A 22,651-nucleotide genomic window follows, 5' to 3' on the forward strand; every position below is an offset into this window, starting at 1 on the left:
TGGCTCGGTAGTTGTGGCCCACAGGATTGGATGTCCCATGGCATATAGGATCTTAGTTCCCTGACCAGGGATCAAACCTGTGTCCTCTACATTGGGAGGCAGATTCTAACAACCAGATCACAGGGGAAATCCCAAGGTCAATTTTTCAAATACTGAGATGTGACATAAATGTTTTTGTTTTCAGTTACTTTCCTTGCCATGAAATACCTGTCAGTGTGGTAAGGCCAAACAGGCAGAGGCAGATACACATCTCATGCTGGGTTTAATAAAAAGGAGAGTGCAGGAAAGTGCAAAAAATCCTGTGACTGATTAGTAGCCCTGCATCAACTGACTGAAGGTTACTATAATTGAGAGGGATTCATAAAGGGGCCTATACAAGTACATGGTGACAGACAACCTTGTTACAGGGACAATTTGTGGTTGTCTGAACAGAAGAAGTAGGCATATTTAGCACTTTCCAATTCCCTGCATCTGAGATGACCAGATGTCACCACTGAACTCAGACCCATGTTTCTCCATGGTTACCTAGAACAGATGAGGTCTTGGTCTTCCTCTTCCTCAAGAAAAGCATAATTTTCTACTGAAAAATTCAGACAGGGCCAGAAACATTAAGCAGACCCCCCTATGTAAATTAATAATGCAGTGTCCAGTACCACCACCAGGACACCAATCTCACCAGTGAGACGATAGCATGTTTTAGAAGGATATTCCAGGTGTCTCAGGGTTGTGTCTCTCAGACTCTACTTGGTTTGCTTTTCCAAGACATCAGGCAAGATCTCCCTGACCTTGAAGATTCTCACCACAGTATCCTCTTCCAAGTCTGCCTAAGAAGTTAAACATTCATCTTCCCCACAGACCCTGGGGAATAGCTCACCTGCATTCTAGTAGAATACTGTAATACTCAGGCTTTTCTCATCATATGCTGGCTGCTTTAGCAGAATGATGAATGGAATCTACAAAACCTCAAACCAAAATGAACTTTGGTTGCTCCACTGAATCTCCAGCCATTCATGGGGTGGGAAATGCCAGGGCTCTGCCTTGCTTCATGAAACCATTACAAGCAAGGTGATGGGAGAGGTCTTTGTGTCCTGTGGTCCAGATGACTGCTTCACTAAGAGAGCCATCTTAGAGGAGACAGACACCGAGAGTGACGGCAATGACACCAGGGAAGCAACAGATGCTTAAAGCTCTCAGCATCTCTGGAAAGTCACAGAAGTTCAAGGGACATTTTGGGGTATGGAAATGGGAATACTGTGGGCAAGAAGAGACATTTCATTGGAATCAGGGAAAAAGCTAGTCATCTCTGTGCACCTGCACACATACAAGTGAGTGAGTGTGTCACACTTGCCTTGGGTCCATGATCTAACTTGGGGCCTGACCCATAGGCTTCACCTGGATGAAGAGGAGAGCTAGGCTTTCAGACCCACCTGATGTCTTGGCTTAAAACTCGACCACAGTCTGATTCAAATCACTGTCTACAGAGCTTCCACACAGGGATGACAAATCTCAGCACCACCAAAGGCAAGGAGTACAAAGAATACAGTCTACCTGGGCATCCAGGTGGAGTTCTATCACATGGTAATACTCACTGGTTACATCCCGAGCATAAGAGACATCCTCTTCCTCAAGTGGTGAGACGGCAGTGCTCCTATAAGGCCAGAAAGAGTCTGGCAGGCCAGGAAGAACCAAGTAAGTCAAATCGTATCATTCAGTGAATCCCATGGGACACCGTTCTCTATCATCTGTGGCATCTCTCTGCTGAACCTGGTTGGGGAGGGAGGACTAAAGATTAGTCAAGAGGGGTCAGAAATCTTAGAGTCCTATCTGGGTTTGATGGAATGTTTAAAGAAGTGGTGAAGCAAGCCGGGGTTTGACCCAGTAAAGAGAGAAAAGCTCATTTTTTGTGTGTGGGACAGTGTATGGTTTTACAGGGGCAGAAGAGATAAAGAACAGTGGGAACTCTGTGCTCTGGCCAAATAGCAAGCTGATGAAGAAAGAGACTGAGTTATCTCTAGATGGTACAGTCATGACTCACAGAGATACACAATAGTGATTTGCACCCTTTTGTTTAAATTGCATTGTCACCTGGAGTATCCGGTGCATACAGTTTGGGGCAGTCTGGTTTCCCAGATAGTTCATGCTGTCAAGACCTCTCTTAATATTGTGGCATGATACAATGTTATTGTCTATTTACATTTCTTGTTATGACATACATGCCAGCATTCTGACACCAAACAGGGAGAAAGCAGATAGGCATCTCACTCTATAAACCACATCGGAGATAACGAGTGAGTGCAAAAAAATCACTCTGCCTTAGTTCATCTGGGTCAACTGACTTGGGTTATAAACTTGAAAAGTTAATAACTTAATGGGAAACAAAGTTAATGGGAAACAACATAAGTACCACAGTGAAAGCAGAAAACATTACAAAAAAGGATAATTGGTGGCTGGCAAGACTGATGAGACAAAGTATTCAGCACTTTCTGTTTCTCCCTGGATCAGAGGTCTGCAGATTTCATCACTGTACAACAGCCCACAGATATTCAAAATTACCTCAGGGAAATAGCCTCTGGTCCTTTTAGGTCATCGTGATCATTCTGGTTTTCTGCAAATAAATTAGCAGGAGACTTATATCAGGCAAATTCTCTTCACAAATGCCAATCCTTTGCCTATCTTCAGAGTGTGGTAACAGGGTACTGTGAGAGAAACAGTCCAGGAGGCCATAGATAGAGCCTTATAAGGAGGTGTTGGATTTCCTTCTTGAGCCATTGGACAAATTTCTTTGATATGATATGTCATTGGCAGAGTATCCTGGTCCTGAGTCTGTGCAAACAGCTAAATATATCCTTTTCCACACAGATGCTGGGGAACAACCTAGCTATATCCTAGAGGGTTGCTATAATACTCAGGCTTTTTCCATCTGAAATGCTGTTTGTTAATGACATAAGTGATTACACATTGAGATTAGATGGGAGTGGAATCTACATACCATCAAGTCAAATGAATCTTCAAAGCTACAAACGGTGGCCATTCATCAGACTGGGAAGTCCCAGGGCCCTGCCTTACCTCAGAGAAACACACCAAAGGCGACCACGTGGCTTACATTTGGGTTTCAGAAGACTTCAAACAAGATAAGTCAAATGAAGGGAGAGAGTTCATGGTTTGATAGAAGTGAACCAAAGTAGTGACATCTCCAAAGAGATATAAACAAGACTGCCAACAGTCTTGGACAGGTGTAGAACTCAAGGACATTGCTCAGGAATGAAAATTAGAGTACTTCATGTGATATAGGAGACTCATTTAAAATGAGGCAGCCTGAAAGTTACCTCAACTGTTGAGGTACACATGAATCTGGCAGGACCACCTTTGGTAGAGTGGTTAACCATAAGGACAAACATGACTAGGAATTGAGAAAAGTTCACTCATAGAATGTCTTATTTAAAACGCAATTAGAGAGTCTGGTTCAAAGCAGGCTTCAGTTTGTAAGCATACTGTCTATCTATCTAAGGGGATTAATTCTCTTAGAGTAGGCTAACAAAGATAATGCAGACTACCTGAGAGATCAATTTCATCCTCTTTAGCTTGGGAGCAACCACAGGCTCCATCCAGAGCAAAGCCCACTTTCTCTTCCTCATATGCAGATTTCGCATCCCTGTAAGGCTGGTTGCAGGCAGAATCTTCCTGGACAGTTGAAGGTACTGAAACACACTCATCTTGGGATTGCTGAAGTACCTCCTTCTTTTCAACATCATGCAGGTTCACGCTGTGTCAGGTGGAAAAGGGATGACAGAAGATTAAGAGGATTTGACTCCAAGCCATCCTGGTTGCTTTTGATGACAGGCATGAGGAGTGGTTACAAAAGCAAAAGCACAGTCCCTTAAAGAGGGAAGTAACTCCTCCTGTATGTGAAATGGGGTGACACGGGGTGGGAGAGACCGTAGGTTCTCTGGCACTGGGCACACAACCAGCGGTTGAGGGAGGAGATGGGATTTTCCCTGCATGCTAACCTCATGGCCCCCAGCACACAAGAGGACTAGGATAGTGGTTCCCACTTTTCTGCACACATTGTGTTGATCTGGATATGCAGGATCCAAGTGAAAACAGCTTTTGAGGAATTACAGACTAGATATTCTGCCTTCAGGAACTATTTTCTCAGGATTTTGATATAATACAAATGTTTTCTAGTTTCCTTACTTGGAAACAAATATCTACCAACATGTTGAAGCCAAACAGGCACAAGGCTGATATGAATCTCACGCTACTTTTAACTACTCAGGAGAAAATACTTGATTACAGAAACTCCTGAGTTTGGCTATTCCACCTGGATCCACTCCCTGTACGTTAAGAAACTGAATGCACTGAGCCTGTGAAATGAAAATAGACAATACTGTTAAAGAGATATTTGGCTGTTGACTAAATAGATAAAAGATTTGCTTTTGGCACTTCCTGTTTTTCCCTGAATTTGAGGTCTCCTGCAGTCACCACTGACATTTACGGCCCACTGATCTTCAGAATTACCTGGGAAATGTTAAATTGTGTCCATTTACTTGCTCATGATCATTTTGATTGTCTAGTAAGAAATTCAGAGAAAACAGGTCATAATAAGCAAATCACATGTCACACATACCTACTCAGTAAACACATTTACCACAGGGACGTTAATATTCTCAGTGCAAGAACATAATACTTTAGCAAAGATATTCTAGGACTCAAGTCTTATAAGAATTAGACTGGTCTACTTCTAGACCCATAGGGGAAATTCTCTCCTTAATCTCATAGAGCTCTCTCCCAATATCCTTTGTTCTGCATCTGTATAAATAGTTAATGGTGTATTTTCCCCAGAGATCCTAGAAAATGCACTGAGTTATTTTCTAGAATTATTTCTGCAATATTGGTTTATCCCATCAGATTATGTGGTTGTTGATGGTTTAGAGGAATTTATACTTGAGACTAGAGTGATGCATGAATTGTGAAAAGTGAAAGTGTGAAAGTGTTAATCACTCAATCGTGCCCAACTCTTTGCAGCCCCATTGACTGTAGCCCATCAGGCTCCTCTGACCATGGAATTCTCCACAAAAGAATATCTGAGTGAGTGCCATTTCCTTCTCCAGGGGATCTTCTACACTCAGTGTTCAAACCCACTGTCTTCTGCACTGCAGGCAGATTCTTTACTGTTTGAGCCAGCAGGGAAGCCCAGTGAATTGTATTAACCCTCAAATCAAAAAGAATCTTCGGTGCTACACAGAAACCGTGGCCATTTGAGGCCAGAGGAAGTGCCAGAGCCCAGCCTTGCTTCATGGAAACATCCAAGCAAGGCAATGGTACAGTTGTGTCTGTCTTGGTTGTTGAGGGACTGCTTAGAGAAGACTAGCCAACCTAGAGAAAAGAGAGACTGGGGCTGAGAGGAGTGAAACCAAACAGGGAAATCACCTCACCTAATAAAGAGGCAACTCTGCAATCATGTCTGGAGAGGCCAGGCACATTTACAAAAAAAAATTAGATCATTGAAGATAACAAACACATTGGATCCAAACCAGGTGTGACAGACACCTCCTGTGGATTTCCAGCTGAGGTAGGTGAGAGTTGTCACAATAGATTTGGGTCAAATGTTTGACACTGGGGCCAGGGTGACAGAGGCAAGACCAGGGCCGAGAAGATGATGAAGGCTCCCTGACCGACCTGATGTCTGTGTTCCATAATAGATCCTTTCTCCTGGTTTCAACTAAGATGTGTCTATATAACCTGTCCTCAGAGATGACCTTCCTCAGTCTATACACATTGTGGGGACAAAGAACACAGAAGCTACCTGGGAGATTGGTTGGGATTTCATCCTCTTTAGCATGGGAGAAACCACAAGCTCCATCCAGACCAAGGCCCACTTCTGGTTCATCAAATGCAAATTTGTCATCACTGTAAGGCTGGTGACAGTCAGAACTTCCTTGGTGAATTGAAGGCATCAAAACACATTCATCCTTAGATTCCTCAGGCAATTCCTTCTTTTCAACATCCTACATTTCCATGCTGTGACAGGTGGGAAAGGGATAACAGAAAATTAAATGAAGAGGATCTGACTCTAAGCCATTCTGGCTGGTTTTGATGGGAGGCATGAGAGTGGTCACAGAAAGAAGCTATCCTCCCGTATAGGAAACTGACTGTGGCTGTCTGGGAGTGGGAGGGAGAGTACAGCAGGTGCTCCATGTACTGGCCACAAACCTCTGATGAGGAATGAGACTCAACCATCCCAGGATGGTACTTTCAGGAACAGGAAGCACAGATGAATTTCCACACCAAGTGCATCCCCCCTGGTCCTAATCCATGTTGAGTTTAAGATGAAGCAGCCAAGTGAATAAGGGCTTCCCTGTTGGCTCAGTGGTAAAGAATCCACCTGCCAATGCAGGAGACATAGATTCAATCCCTGGGTCGGGAAGATCCCCTGGAAGAGGAAATGACAACCCAATTCCATAATATTGACGGGCAAATCTCATGGACAGAGGAGCCTGGTGGGCTACAGCCCATTGCTTTGCAAACAGTAGGTCACACCCGAGGAACTGAGCACGCACAGTCAAGTGGACACATCTATTAAGGCATTATAGATTCCCAGAAATATTATGCCTCCTTTTTAGGAATTGAAAGGTTTCCAAGGCCTCTTTCTATTACTATTGTCACATGACAACCAATTTTTTTTTTCTAGACAGTTGTCCTGATGTTTAATTTTTCTAGTTACTTCTGTACTAATTCCTTTGCTAGTTATCTTCCTCCCAAGGATCTTAAACAACTGTGTAGGAATAGATATATATCTCATTTTGGACCTCCTTTAGGAGAGAACAGATATTCTCTATGTGTACAGGAAATCCTAAAGGGTGGTGCATTCACCCTGGCTCTTACATACAAGTACCACAGAGACAACAGACAACCAAGTTACAGGTCCAATCATATGTGGGTTGAAGTAAATCAGTACCATCTGCAGTTGTGCTTAGGCTTCCATCTGGCATCTCTGATTCTTTTGACCTCACTTACTGTTCTCTCTGTGACCCTGTCCATACTTTTCCTACCCATTTTCCTACCCAGCTCCTGATAGTTCACTGTTACCTGGGCATGAGTGTTTCTTGTCCTTGTTCATCCTCCTCATTTTCATAAATTTCTGCAGATAAATTCAGAAATATCCATTGAGCTTCTTGCCACGTCACCTATTACAAACAAAGGGACTCATGTGGTCACAGAGTCATAAATATCTATGTACAAGTTAGTACTGTATGGAAGTTCTAATTTTTTGAACTTTGTTTTAAACAACTGATCTAGCAGGGATTTCTGGTCCATTAGGCAGTCTGTTTCTAAACTGGTAGATCATCTTCAGGGCACCTTCTGCTTGAAATTGGGCAAACATTTAAATTGTCTTTTCTACCTTATATCACCTCACATTGTCCACCTTCCATCTCCACTTCTACAAATGTGTCATCCATCCTGCCACAAATTCTGCCAAAGACACAGGCTCTAAAAACTTCCTCAGGTCTCACAAGATGCCCTCCTTTCTCTAAGGAGAACAACCAAGTCCCACGTCCCTCCATCTGGGAACATCCTGGCTCTTCAAGGTGGCTTTTGTGTGTTATCAGGACAAGTCTCTCTATGGAAAGTGCTTCAGTCTAATCCACTTTCCCAACACTAAGTTCAACTCTATCAAGTACCTTACCCAACACCACAAAATGAAAGGCATTTTTTTTCTGCAGTGCATTTGTACATATTCCCAAATTTCATCACTACAGCTATCATCAACAGATTATTTGATCCATTTTACAGATGAAAAAACAGTTATTGATCTAAGAAAAATCAATTACTCACACACAGTTATAAGCACAGCACTCAGCCTGGAACCTGGGAACTTCCATGTTTAGTCCAGGGCTTTTTTCACTCTAACAAGCTTCCTCCTGTCACCTCGTCTTATCTCTGCTTTAACGCTATCTGGATGCTGCCTCTTGCTCCAGTGGCCATTGTCCATCAGGGAGGAAGCAGACAGTTCAAATACTATGACCTCCACCCTGTGCATTTCTCCTCTGTCCTCCCACTCAGCCAGTCATGCTCTTATCATATCCCCAAATGGGACATGAAACAGGAAAGCTCATTTAAAAAAAATTCCTAGTGGAGTTCATCTTATGAAATGGGGACCTAGGAGAGGATCAGTGCTATCAGGGTCTGTGGCCCCCTCACCTGGGCTGAGCTTGCAGGCAAGGCGCTCTGCCAGTCGGTACCCCTCAGACAGGCTCTCTCGGAAGCCCTGCCCCTGGTGGCTGTCCGGGTCATTGCGGGTGAGGAGGTCCTTGAGGTGCTGCTTGAGCAGGACAGAGTCATCTTTCCCATCCTGTAGTGTCTGCCGTAACTGGGTCAGCTCTCTTGCCTGACTTCGATTTAGGGTGTCACAGGTCCTAGGTGAGACAGAACAGACAGTTGTTAAAGAGGTGGATGAGAGACTGTTAGGGATTTCTGTGAGAACATCCCCAAGAAGCCCTTGAAACAGAATTCTGGCACATATTTGATGATCAAACTATGTCATAGAGAAAGAAGGAACAACAAATGTGTCCTCTGTATCCAAAAGTGCTCCTGAAGATTCCCTGACATCCCATTCATCTTGTTCTTCTGTATTCAAAACCTAATGTATTTCTAAACCTGTGTTATGAAGTTGTCTCTTCAGTTCCTTGCTCAGAGAAGGCCATTTCCATTTAAAAATACACAAACAGCATCACACATTGAGTGACACACAGTCAGATATAGAGTGTGGAGAGGTACAGCTGGTGTGGATTGGAAAGAACAAGCGAATGTCAGGGTCAAGAAAGGATGACAAGCTGTAGTCAGTCAGGAGGGAGTTGTGATTTAAAGGCAAATGAGGCTTTAATTGCACAACACTGAGAATGTACCAAATGCCACTGAGTTGAATTGTCCACTTGAATTTGGTGAATTTCATGATATGTGGTTTTAGGTCAATAGTTTTTTTTTTTTTTTAATATGATTTAACTTTTTTTTTTTTTTAATTTTTTCTCTAATTTTATTTTATTTTTAAACTTTACACAATTGTATTAGTTTTGCCAAATATCAAAATGAATCCGCCACAGGTATACATGTGTTCCCCATCCCGAACCCTCCTCCTTCCTCCCTCCCCATACCATCCCTCTGGGCCGTCCCAGTGCACCAGCCCCAAGCATCCAGCATCATGCATCGAACCTGGACTGGCAACTCGTTTCCTACATGATATTTTACATGTTTCATTGCCATTCTCCCAAATCTTCCCACCCTCTCCCTCTCCCACAGAGTCCATAAGACTGTTCTATACATCAGTGTCTCTTTTGCTGTCTCGTACACCGGGTTATTGTTACCCTCTTTCTAAATTCCATATATATGCGTTAGTATACTGTATTTATGTTTTTCCTTCTGGCTTACTTCACTCTGTATAATAGGCTCCAGTTTCATCCACCTCATTAGAACTGATTCAAATGTATTCTTTTTAATGGCTGAGTAATACTCCATTGTGTATATGCACCACAGCTTTCTTATCCATTCATCTGCTGATGGGCATCTAGGTTGCTTCCATGTCTTGGCTATTATAAACAGTGCTGCGATGAACATTGGGGTACACGTGTCTCTTTCCCTTCTGGTTTCCTCAGTGTGTATGCCCAGCAGTGGGGTTGCTGGACCATAAGGCAATCCCTATCAAGCTACCAACAGTATTCTTCACAGAGCTAGAACAAATAATTTCACAATTTGTATGGAAATACAAAAAACCTCGAATAGCCAAAGCGATCTTGAGAAAGAAGAATGGAACTGGAGGAATCAACCTACCTGACTTCAGGCTCTACTACAAAGCCACAGTTATCAAGACAGTATGGTACTGGCACAAAGACAGAAATATTGATCAATGGAATAAAATAGAAAGCCCAGAGATAAATCCACGCACATATGGACACCTTATCTTCGACAAAGGAGGCAAGAATATACAATGGATTAAAGACAATCTCTTTAACAAGTGGTGCTGGGAAATCTGGTCAACCACTTGTAAAAGAATGAAACTGGACCACTTTCTAACACCATACACAAAAATAAACTCAATAGTTTTTTAAAAAGAGAGTGACTGAAGCCCTGAATAACAGTTGGAATCCATAATCCACCAATTGTTGGAGCTGGGCGGTCCCTGGGCCATGGGTTCACAAAGAGTCAGACACAACTGAAGTGATTTAGCATGCATGCACCTGTTTTATGACAGTGTCCTGTGCCTGCCATGAACACCCGTGTCCTCCTTACCTCAGCCTCTCATCGAGCATTGGCTTTTCTGCTGGCCTCAGTGCCTCAAAAGGCAGCTTCTCCCCCAGCACAGATTCAACATTGTCCTTACATGGTTCACACTCTGAGGAAAGAGACACTGCCTCAGGGGAAGCTGGCCTTGCCGCTGTGGTCACTGCCTTCAGAGGAGGAGGACGGGCCACCCCAGAGGCAGATGTAACCTCAGTACCAAGGTCTACACAGCCATTTCCATATCTGATTCCCCAGCCTCCCAACTGAGGTTACTCCCCATTTTAGAACTGAGGAAAGAGGAGCTCCAAGGCACAGAAAGCAAGTAGACAGGATGAACTGCCATTTGGCAAAGTCAGAATTCACATCCCCTGAGACTGACCCTGAATCCTGGGCCACTGAACCAAGATCTGCAGCCTCTTTGGTGAGACACTGAGCAGGGCCTGTGGTGGCGATTCCTGTGTGGTCAGGAAGGTCTATAGGACTAAACTGGTGGTTACCTTGTGCCATCCCAGTATTTCAGTAATGAACAAGTATCTCGAGGTAAAAAACTCACCTGGACACACTTGTGTGAAATAGAATACATGAAACCATAAGGACCTGAAAGAAATGTGCCCAAACACTGATAATCTTTGTGTTACTAGAAATAGTAGAAGTGTGAACTGTGTTTACACTGAGCCAGGCACTACTGTCAGGGCTTTATCAGATTTATTCAGTATTCATTATAACTCAAACAATAGTTATTATTACAGCACCACGTGGACAGAGGAGGAAACAGACACAGGCTCCCAACGTGAATGTGAGCCTAGGAAGCCTGGCCCAGAGTCCGTGCCCTTCACACTGTGCTGTGTGACCTCCCACAGGGTCCTGATGAGACATTTCTTCTTCACCAGCCCCACAGCTTATTTCTTAGAATAATGTTATGCTTATAAGGAAAGATGTAAATAAAACTAAGTTTGCCCTTTCCCCAAAGTTTCTCTCTTTACTTTCTTAAATAACAGGCTTTACTTTTTCTTTTTCTCGGTGTCAGTCATTTTTCATTAACTCCCTCATAGATTAATGGAAAACGACTACACAGTCTCAAGTTGTCAAGATTTCTCTCACCCCCTTGCTGTGCTTGCTCATGACTTCTTTCCTCACTACAGGCCCTTCTCCCCGAACAGGCAACAATGCTTCCAACTGCCAGGCTGACTGCAGATACAAAGGGCCTCCCCACACTCTGCCTGGGATTTTATGGTGGCTGGTGATCTCTCCCACTTACCATCATGCTCATGTTGGTCACACATCTTATAGCACAGATGTCACCTGGACTCCTGGTCAACCTGAATCACCAAAGTTTCACCAGCTCAGGTAGAAATAGAAGGGGATGTATAGATGGTCTGATTTCCCCAGAAACACCCTCAACCTCATCACAGAGTGTCACATGACTTTCTTGGACAGGAAAGACACCCTACACCCAGGAAGCACGGCTTCCTTCTCACCAGGGAGGCCCTGTCTTGATGGCGTCACTCATAGAGACCACGGTTTCAATGAGCAGCAGCTTCATCTTTAAGTTCTTTAAATCTTATGATCCCTTGCTTCTCGCAATATATAACCACCATATTTCCCCAGTGTAACTAGCATAGGGATTTGCCCATGGAACCTCAGGGAAGCTTGAACTGATGGAGTTCATTAGTCCCAGAGGTTTCACCAACAGGGATGCAGGATCAGATATGAACAGAAAAAATTCCAGTTAACACTCTTTAGCTTTCTCCTGAGAGACACAGACAGTTCTGTGCTTGTGCCAGGAATCACAGTCTAGATGATTAGGACACTGGGTGATTGAGACACAAACACACAATCTGTATCTCACCCTACAACTCACCACAAATTTGGGAAAGTGCCTCCACTCCTTGTGCTCAGTTTTCCATCCTCAGGGAACTAAGGGGAAAAGAGCCACTACCACCTTTCCTGGATTGTGGTCAGAATGGAATTCAAAACGACAAAGGGAAAAGGAGACAAAGCATGGAGACTTAGTTTCTTAGAGGGAAGACAGTGGTCATTCATTGTTTTGGTGATCACGACCCTGAGGACTTACTGTATTTCTGTAGCTGGTTGGCCAGGGGGTTAGCAGTTGCTTGGGATATGAGGAATTTCTCTGTGAGGTCTTGAAAGTCCTGGTTGTTATTTACCAGATGCAACCAAAGTTCCTGGTTGATTTCAAGTGAGGGTGAGTTCTGCCCTTAGATCAGATAAAGAGAGAAAAGGTATTGCCATGGTGATGTGTGGCAGATGAGGGCAGAGCCAGGGGCGAGGAGAAGACACTCAGCATACAGGGGATTAGAGCCAAGCAAAATCACATAGGTTTAATCAGCACTGAGGGATGACAAAAACTGGAATTCCTGACTTACTGTTGGGAACAACTAGAGGGTTCTCAACCACAAAGAGAAGTTGAAGATGCCAGAGCTCAGAGCCAAAGGTGCTGTGTGGGGCTCAGACTCAGACAGCAGTGAAGGAGGGGGACCCAGCATGCTAGGTAACCGTCTGGAGTTGCCATAACAGAACTGGTAGGGGGAGGGGTTCATGGGATCTTGGGGGCCCCTGCCTTCCAGGTGTCTAGGCCATGACCATTTGTGAACATCACCACTGATAGCACCCAAGCCCTCAGCAGCCACTCTTAGGTTGTCTGCACACATCCTGATGCCACTGACCTATCTCCTTCCAAAAACTACCTCAGCTGAGTTCCCATTGTTCATTCTTTTGTGTATACAAACATTCGAGGGAGAAATACTTTGTCAGCAGGTCTTAATTTCTGTTGGGCTGTTATAAGTCACCTCACCTTCTCTTTAAACAGATCTTAAGGCTTTTCCACAAGTGAGAGATGTCAAACTTTTAGACTCTCATGAACTTGGGGTCTTCTCCACTTTTGTCCATCCTTAAACCTGTAGGAAAAAATCAGAGTATAATACTAAGTGAATGAGTAATTAATTTTTTAAAATGGTTTCTGTCCAGACTCAATATTATTTTGCTGCATCCCAGTGTTATGTCAGATTCTTGTCTTCCTTGGGCAGCTTGTTTGCTTTAGAGTAAACTTAAGTTTGACAGCCCTGCCTTCTAAACCCCTCCTCTATTTCCGGGTCGCTCTAGTTGTTTTTAATGTCACTAAACACTACATTTCAAACTTTTACTCATGGATTTCATTGTACCCCCGATAAGAGCTCTTTTCAAGCTGTCAAAATGATTAAAAGTTTATGTGTATATCCTTGAATATTGGCATGATGATCTATTTAGTAAAGTCATGGGTCAGGGATGGTTGATGAGATACAGTGAACATGGGAAATTGTGTTCAGGGACATAGAAGATGAAATTGAGGAGAAAGGGACAGGCATGCCCTCAGGGACGGATGGTCTTAACCAACTTCACATTTCCTCAGCATCTCTTCCTACCTGGGTCTTGTGAACCTGAGATTTGGGAGACCTTCTGTAGCATTGGTCTCTTCAGTTTAGCTGCAGGACTAACCTGGATGGTGGGTGAAATGGGTGTGACCACGAACCACTGAGCATTTGCCCATGTCAAGGTAAAGGTAAGAGAGCTGGATCAACCAGTTATAAAAGTTTATCTCCCCCTCACCTCACACCATCCTCCAGATTCCCTTCTTAATGATATTGGTATATGAGATCCAGCAAAGACTTTGAAGAAATTTATTTTTTGATGTCTGTGGACCCTGACATTCTGTGGGGGTAAGAAAAGTGCATCACATTCCTTCATTTAAAAATCATAATAACAGTTATATATAGTTCATTGACTGATATTGGGTCAAGAAATTGTACAATATTATAATTAAGTGAACACTGCAAAGAAGTAGAGGAAAACAATAGAATGGGAAATACTAGACATCTCTTCAATAAAACTGGAGATATCAAGAGAAAATTTCATGCAAGGATGGGCATGATAAAGGACAGAAAGAGCAAGGACCTAACAGAAGCAGAAGAGATTAAGAAGAGGTGCAAGAATGCACAGAAAAACTATACAAATAAGGTCTTAATGACCAGCTAACCATAATGGTGTGGTCATTCTCCTAGAGTCAGACATCCTTGAGTGTGAAGTCAAGTGGGCCTTAGGAAGCAGTACTATGAACAAAGCTAGTATATGTGACAGAATCCCAGCTGAGCTATTTAAAATCCTAAAAGATGCTGCTGCTAAAGTGTTACACTCAATATGTCAGCAAATTTAGAAAACTCAGTAGTGGCCATAGGACTGGAAGGGGTCAGTTTTCATTCCAATACCAAAGAAGGACGATGCCAAAGGATGTTCAAACTACCATACAGTTGTGCTCATTTCACATGCTAGCCAGGTAATGCTCAAATCCTTCAAACTAGGCTTTAGTAGTACATGAAATGAGAACTTTCAGAGGTACAAGATGGATTTAGAAAATGCAGAGATCAAATTGCCAACATTCGATGGATCAAAAAGAAAGCAAGGGAATTCCAGAAAAGCGTCTATTTCTGCTGTATTGACTATGCTAAAGCCTTTGACTCTGTGGAACAAACTGGAAAATTCTTAAAGATATAGGAATACCAGACCACCATACCTGTCTCCTGAGAAATCTGTACGCTGGTCAAGAAGCAAGAGTTAGAACTGGACATGGAACAACAAACTGATTCAAAATTGGGAAAGGAGTACATCAAGGCTGTATATTGTTACCCTGCTTATTTAAGTTATATTCAGACTACATCATGTGAAATTCTGGGTGAGATGAATCACAAGCTGCAATCAAGATTGCCAGGAGAAAAACAACCTCAGGTATGCAGATGAAACCACTCTAACGGCACAAAGTGAAGAGGAACTAAATAAGGGTGAAAGAAGAGTGAACACACCGGCTTAAAACTCAGCATTCAAAAAACTAAGATCTTTGCATCTGCTCCCATCACTTCATGGCAAATAGATGAGGAAAAAGTGGAAACAGTGACAGAATCTATTTTCTCAGGCTCCAAGAACAGCACAGATGGTGATTGCAGCCATGAAATTAAAAGATGCTTGCTCCTTGGAAGGAAATCTATGACAAATCTAGACACCATATTAAAAAGCAGAGATATCACTTTGCCAACAGAGGTCCATATAGTCAAAGCTATGGTTTTTCCAGCAGTCATGTCCAGATGTGGGCCTTGGATCATAAAGAAGGTTAAACAGTGAAGAATTGATGCTTTCAAATTGTGGTGCTGGAGAAGACTCCTGAGAGTCCCTTGGACTGCAAGATCAAATCAGTAAATCCTAAAGGAAACCAGTCCTGAATATTCATTGAAAGGACAGATGCTGAAGCTGAAGCTCCAAAACATTGGCCATCTGATGCAAAGAGCCAAGTCATTGGAAAAGACCCTGAAGCTGGGAATGATTGAGGGATGGAGAAGGGGGCGACAGAGGATGAGATGGTTGGATGGCATCACCGACTCAATGGACATGAGTTTCAGCAAACTCCAGGAGATAGTGAAGTTCAAGGAAGCCTGGCATGCTGCAGCCCATGGGATTGCAAACAGTAAGACATGACTTCATGACTGAACAACAATGATTGTGATATTTTATTTTTCTCATAATCATTCAAGGTAGTACTATTGTGCTGAATAAATAAGAAACTTATAGAAGAGGACAGTAAATAATCTATTCAATCAAATTAAAAATTGAAAAAAACTTGCTTATCAAAGCAAGTAAGCTATTTCTTTGCATTTTGTAAGTAAGAGAAACCTACTTTACAATGTGTGCACTTTTTTCTTTACTCTGCATTTGTCCCATTTCATGCTCCTCATTTTCTGTTACCTGACTTTGTTCCTGGAGCCCTCCTTTGTTTCACTAAACCGTGTCTATGTACTCTGCAATAGCAGAAGTGATGGCCAGGACCTTACAAAGGCTCCTTGAATTGGTTATGTGTGTCAGGACATCAGGTACTGTCTGGAGGCAAGACAGTACCTGAATTAATAGCCAGTGGCCTGTTAGAGTGGGCTACTGTCTGTTAGAGTGGGCCATCTGCTTTCCCACCTCCTTGAAACTGATACAATGTCCCAGGACAGAAAGGGACATTTCCCTTTAACTTGGGAAACTTATCTCTCAGTGACTATACTCTATTGGGCTGAACTGTCCTGAAACTGAATGCTCTTGCTAACTTTCTGGTTTCTTGTTAGGTTGCTAGGGTATTTATAGAATTTTATAACAAACATCTGTTGAAGTCTGCATTTATAGTAATATGGTTTATTTCAATAAAGTGGCAGCTTGGAGAAGACTGGTCCCATCAATGAGCAAACAAGGGTAAATTTAACTTTCACTCACAACCAGCTTGAATTTGAAATTAGGGCTCTCAGTACCCTCAAAGTGGATGGCCAGGTGCTTCAGTCATGTGTCCCCAAGGATTTGTGTCTCTGCTGTAAACCAGACAAGGGTAAAATGGAGCCAGAAGGGCCTGATGTTTCAATTCCTAGAGTCCTCCAAAAGTTCTCCTCTGCTTTAGTCACTGGATTGGAAACACCCTTGTTCTTCTGCTCTGTCCTACTTCTGTGTTTGGGGTAAAAGGTATACAGCTCAGTGTGTTCTGTCCCCAAGCTGATCGCTGTAAGAATCACCTGGGAGAGTTAGTACCCAAACAAGTGCACAGTCCTCCTCTGTAGCAATTCTGATTCAGTGAGCTGAAGTGGGACCTAGAATCTATTTATTAAAGGTACTCAGAGGTGCACTTAGTTTTCCCCACTGATTTCATCAATCTTCTTCATGAATTGGGGGGATGATTACTTCATATCTATAAGTACTTCTAGTGTTCAAAGTTGACTGGTGCAGAAAGCATTACTCCCTGCCGCTTTGTAGATGAAGAAACTTAGGCACAGAGAGGGTCTCTAACTGGCCAAGGCCCCTTTGCTGTAAGCACTGAAGCCAGACCCAGGGAGTGTCCCCTCTACCCTGAAACCCCATCCCACGTTTTGTGTCAGATCCTTCCAAGTAGCTGCTTCCTTCACCTACATTGCATTTCTACCAAAAACTTCCTGAATGTAATTTTTCATTTGATATCTTCCTTCACAATAGGCTAACAGCATCATATGCTGGTCACTGGCTATTAATTTGAAATACATTGCTTAGTGAAAATATAGGGCTTGGAAGATGCTAAGGCAGGTTGATAATGATGATGATGGCATAATTCATACACCATAAAATCCATTTGGTGTACAAATCAGTGATTTTCTGTTTACAAAGTTGTGAAACCACCACCACCATCTAATTTCAGAATAACTTCATTATCTCCCAAATAATCCCTAAACATCTCAGTAGTCACTCCCTATTCCTTCCTTCTCCCGGTCCTTGGAAACCACTAATCTACTTTCTCTCTGTATGGATTTGCCTATTCTGAACATTTCTTCAGTATGGAATCATCCAACATAGGACCTTTTGTATCTGGCATCTTCATCACCATAAAGGTTCATCCACCTTTTTGCCTACACCATTATTTCTCTTTACGCCTGAATAATATTTCTCTTTATGACTCTACTACATTGTGTTTATCCACCAACTGATGAATGAATGTTTAAGTTGTTTCTGCTTTGGCTTCTAAGCAGAATTGTTGCTCTGAATATTCATGTACTAGTGTCTTTAGGCTCATATATTTTCAGTTCTCTTGGCTACAAACCTCAGATTGGAATTGCTCCTAGTGTGTCAATGTCCACTCCATATTGAACTTGGAAGAACTGACAACTATTTTTCCAAACAATTCTATCATTTTACACTAGCAGTGTAGGAGGATTCCAGTTTCTCCACATCTTCCCCAACACTTCTTATCCCTATGTTTGCTTTTAACATACTAGCCATGCTAGTAGGGGGAAGTGGTATCTCATTGTGGGTTTCACTTCCATTTTCTTAGTTGTATCTAATGGTTTGGGGTATCTTTTCATGTGCTTATTGGCTATTGTTGGGTCTTCTAGTGAGAAATGTTTATTCAGATCATTTTTTCCATGGATATATTAGATTATTTCTCCTTTTCCTCTTGAATTGTAAGAGTTCTTTATATATTGTGGATACTAGACACTTGTCAGATATAAGTTTTGCAGCAATTTTCTTTGGTCGTGTGAGTTGCGTTTTCATTTCCTTATTAGTATCTGTTGAAGAACAAAAGACTCTAATTTTGATAAAGTCCTTTTAGCCATTTATTTGCTGTTGTTTTGTTTTAGATGTCATCTAAGAAATCATTGCCTAATCAAAGATCACAATGGTTTTCTCAAACACATTGCTTTGAATGAGAACTTTCTTGGGTTTTGAGGATAGAGGGACATTTGGAATTTTGTTTCCTACAAATGAACATATATTTCTACCTGATTGATATCCACAGGTCTACCACTCACTCCAATGGAGTCTGCATGTGCTACAGGACTGATCTGGGAAAAGATATCTATTAATATCTTGGCTATGATGCAGGTGAGAATTCTGGTGATGTGGTTCAATTTAGCCTGCACCTTTCCTGCTTTCAAAATTGTTCAATTTCCTTAGAGTTGAACAAATGATTGTCTTGCTGGGGAACACTTGGGAGTCAAGATTATTTTAAGGCTGTAGTGGGTTTCCTCATTTCATTCCAGACAGAGAAGACTGCAGGTGTTGACTATGGTGAAGATTTTCATCTCTGATTTTAGATGGAAACTAGCCATGCTCCAGTGCTTCCCAGGTGGTGCTAGCGGTAAACAACTCACATGCCCATTGAGCAAGTCATCTCTTCTCTCAGCTCCCAACCTGCTCCTCCAGTCCCGGTTTTGTAATAATGAAGCTGCAACCTGTAAACATTTCTTTGCCACTTAGTGTAATGCCAGGCTTTGTCAGTAGAGGGCACTAAAGTAACATTGCAAGATGATAGCAACATGAACTTTTTGGGGTGATGGAAATGCTGGGCGCTAATATGGTTGTCCAGCATCCCATGCAGCTGTTTAAATTAAGATTTAAATTAATTAAAATGAAAGTTACTAATTCAGTTCCTCAGTCCCAAAGCCATTTCAAGTGCCCAGTAGCCAGTGTGGTCAATGACTACCATATTGAACAGGTACAGAACATTTACATCATCACAAAAAATTCTGTTTGATAGCTCTGCTCTATATCTTCATTGTGTTGAATGGTACATCACTGTATACATTAGTCAAAATGCATCAAACCGTACACTCAGAGTTAGTGAGTTTTGTGTATGTAAATGACACTTCAACAAAAATTACTGTTTGAATAAAAAGGTGTTAATGTGTTAGTCTAGGGTTTTAGTTATTTTTATCAGTGAAACTGTACCATTAAATAAAAGTCTCACAAACATCAATGTTGCCACCCACAGCTCTTTTTTTTTTTTTTTTTTTTTTTTTGAGCCAGGAGCAAGCAGTGCTACAGTCTTCAGTTAACATTTATTCTGCATTTCCATTTTTAAACCAGATTTTCAATTCTTATCTTACTTTAGAAAATTAAAAGCATATCCTTTGGAGAGTCAAACAATTTCATAACCATTTTTTCAATGCTATTCATGAAGTTTGATGTCCTATGAGAACTGCCAACAATTTAAATCTTTTTCTAAGATGGTTTAAGCAATTATTAAAAAATTATTTGATGCATGAAATAAAATATTCCTATCTAGCTCAATTCCCAGATGCTAGATGATTGCCTTTTCCAGAAAAATGAATAGCTTTTGAGTGACAAAAACCATGGAAATAACTCGATGGAGGGGCTGGGGTATGTTTTGTTCAACAAATTGTATCTTGAGCACCTGAACAGAACCTGGCATTCAGTAAGTTTCTGGTGAATGATTGATTTGGGTGGATGAATGAATTCAAGTACTGGGGGAAATCTGTAATTAGTTTTAGACTTTGAGACATAGTATACATCACAAGCAAAGAACAGAAAAGAACTGGAGAGATGCATAGGTATTATTTTTTAACTGAACACCTCCCCCAAATTTCTTTTGACTGAGTACCTGGGCAAATTTCCTGATTTCAAATCCATTTCCTAAAGCAAAGGGCAAGCTGGATGGCACATTTTAGGCATTTAAAATAGCAAATACCAGCTTCTGTGCGTCTGTATACTTTAAACATTTAAAACAGGCAATTGAACTCCTACCTCAGGGACTTCTATCCAGCTATCTGCCTAGGTCTTGCTTTGCTATCCCCCAGAGATGAAGTCAATGTACTTCAATCCACTCTCTCCTGGTCTTATTTTTGTATCTGAGTGATAAGAACTGCTCCTTTCCTTAGACACCACTGATAGAAACCAAGGAGTCTCTAGAGGAAGATCTCTCTTTCCCACCTTCTAGAGCCAGTCAGTTGCCAGGACTTGCTAATCCATTGTAAACTGGAATGTCTCTAGTTGTGTCCAGAAGCATCACTGGGGGTGGATAAAGACTGGAAGAACAGACTGGAAAGTCTGAACTGATGGTAACTGAGAAGTGGAGGCTCTCATAGGGTGCATTCTCAGAAAGTGGCCCCCCATTTTCCTGCAGTAGTTGTTAAAATTCTAATGAAAATTGCTTAGAAGAAACAATGTGAAGGGAAGACTCTAATATGGAGAAGGTAGTTGGAGCAATGGTAACATTTTCACTTGTTATCTTTTCTAAGCAGCCAATGACAGAGACAGATTCATTCTTTGTTAAATCCTTTGTCTCTAGTCCCACTTCTATTTTAGTTCTTTTCACATCTTTATATTGGTGTCATCCTCATAAAATCAAAATTTTAATTCTTCTCTACTTACAAACCTTTAATGGTACTCTTTGATAACCAGTAGGATGGCTAGAATCAAAAAGACCAATAATAGCAAGTGTTGACAAGGGTGTGGAAAATCATACACCACTGGTAGGATTATAAAATGGTACATCACTCTGGGAACTAATCTGGCTCCCTTGAATCATTAAATGTGGGTTATCATATAACCCAGCAATCCCACACTAGGGTATATACTCAAGAGAAATGAAAACTTATGTCCACAAAGAAACTTGTACACAAATGCCTATAGTTGAATTACTCGTAATAGCCAAAAGGTAGGAACAACCCAAATATCCATCAAAGGATGAATGGATGATAAAAAATATAGTATATCCATATAACAAATATTATTTAGTCATAAAAAGTATGAAATACATGATACATGATACAACAAAGATGAACCCTGAAAATATTATGCTAAGTGAAAAAAGCCAATTACAAAAGACTGCATATTGCATGATTCCATTCTTATTAGATGTCCAGAATAGGCAAATCTATAGAGACAAAAAGATTAGTGGCTGCTTAGGACTAGTGGATGGAGAAGGAAATGGCAACCCACTCCAGTGTTCTTTCCTGGAGAATCCCATGGACAGAGGAGCTTGGCAGGCTACAGTCCATGGGGTTGCAAAGAGTCGGACATGACGGAGCAACTAAACCACCACAGGACTAGTGGAGAGCATAGAGTATGATGATTGACAGCTAAAAGTTGTGGGTGTTTTTTTTTTGAGATAATGAAAATATTCTAAAATTTTGAGTTGCATGCATTTGTGAGTATACTAAAAATCAATAAGCTGTACATTTTAAATAGACGAATCATATGGTATATAAATTGTATCTCAACAAAGCTACTAGAATAAACACACACACACACAAAAAGAACTCACACGCCAATGCATAAGAGATGCGGGTTCAATCCCTGGGTCAGGAAGATCCTCTGGAGAAGGGTATGGCAACCCACCCTGGTATTCTCACCTGGAGAATCCCATGGACAGAGGAGCCTGGTGGGCTACAGTCCATAGGGTCGCAAAGAGCTGGACACAACTGAAGCAACTTAGCATGCTGCCATGCACCAGGGTTCGGGGATGACTGTTCAAAAGACTCTTATTCCTCTCCTATGAAAATGAAACGAAATGAAAGTCACTCAGTTGTGTCCAACACTTGCGACCCCGTGGACTGTAGCTCATGAAGCTCCTCTGTCCATGGGATTCTCCAGGCAAGAATACTGGAGTGGGTCCTCTGTCCATGGGATCCTCTAGGCAAGAATACTGGAGTGGGTCCTCTGTCCATGGGATCCTCCAGGCAAGAATACTGGAGTGGGTTGCCATTTCCTTCTCCAGGGGATCTTCCCAATCCAGGAATCAAACCTGAGTCTCCTGCATTGCAGGCAGATTCTTTACTGACTGAGTTATGAGGGAAGCCTCTCCTATTCTTTCTACTATTAACATGACTCCTAGAAATAGTGAGAAAGTATTTACTTTAGAATGTCTTCTGTGCGCTCTGTCAATCGTATTCTAACAATTTAAAGTGGGGAAAGGAGGGACAAAGTCAATCTCCTCTCAGAACCTAGTATAGTTCAAGTGATCCGTTAATCCCATGAACTATCTTAATAGTCAGGTGTTATTCTTTTCTTTATGAGAGCAAAATTCAAAAGGTTATAA

General features: G+C 41.9%; 1 protein-coding gene across 1 annotated transcript in view; it reads right to left on the minus strand.

Moving 5' to 3' along the window:
• The window catches only part of LOC139180165 (putative NBPF family member NBPF5), a 48,726-nt gene that overhangs the window by 9,400 nt on the left and 16,675 nt on the right, over positions 1-22,651 (minus strand). The window contains exons 2-6 of the mRNA XM_070781619.1: positions 12,350-12,493; positions 10,285-10,387; positions 8,203-8,417; positions 7,090-7,141; positions 3,555-3,763 (exon numbers count right to left, since the gene is read on the minus strand). Coding sequence (XP_070637720.1) covers positions 3,555-3,763; positions 7,090-7,141; positions 8,203-8,417; positions 10,285-10,387; positions 12,350-12,493 — 723 coding nt within the window. The remainder of the gene's footprint in view (positions 1-3,554; positions 3,764-7,089; positions 7,142-8,202; positions 8,418-10,284; positions 10,388-12,349; positions 12,494-22,651) is intronic.

This window comes from Bos indicus, chromosome 3, assembly GCF_029378745.1.
Source record: "Bos indicus isolate NIAB-ARS_2022 breed Sahiwal x Tharparkar chromosome 3, NIAB-ARS_B.indTharparkar_mat_pri_1.0, whole genome shotgun sequence".
Taxonomy (NCBI): Eukaryota; Metazoa; Chordata; class Mammalia; order Artiodactyla; family Bovidae; genus Bos; species Bos indicus.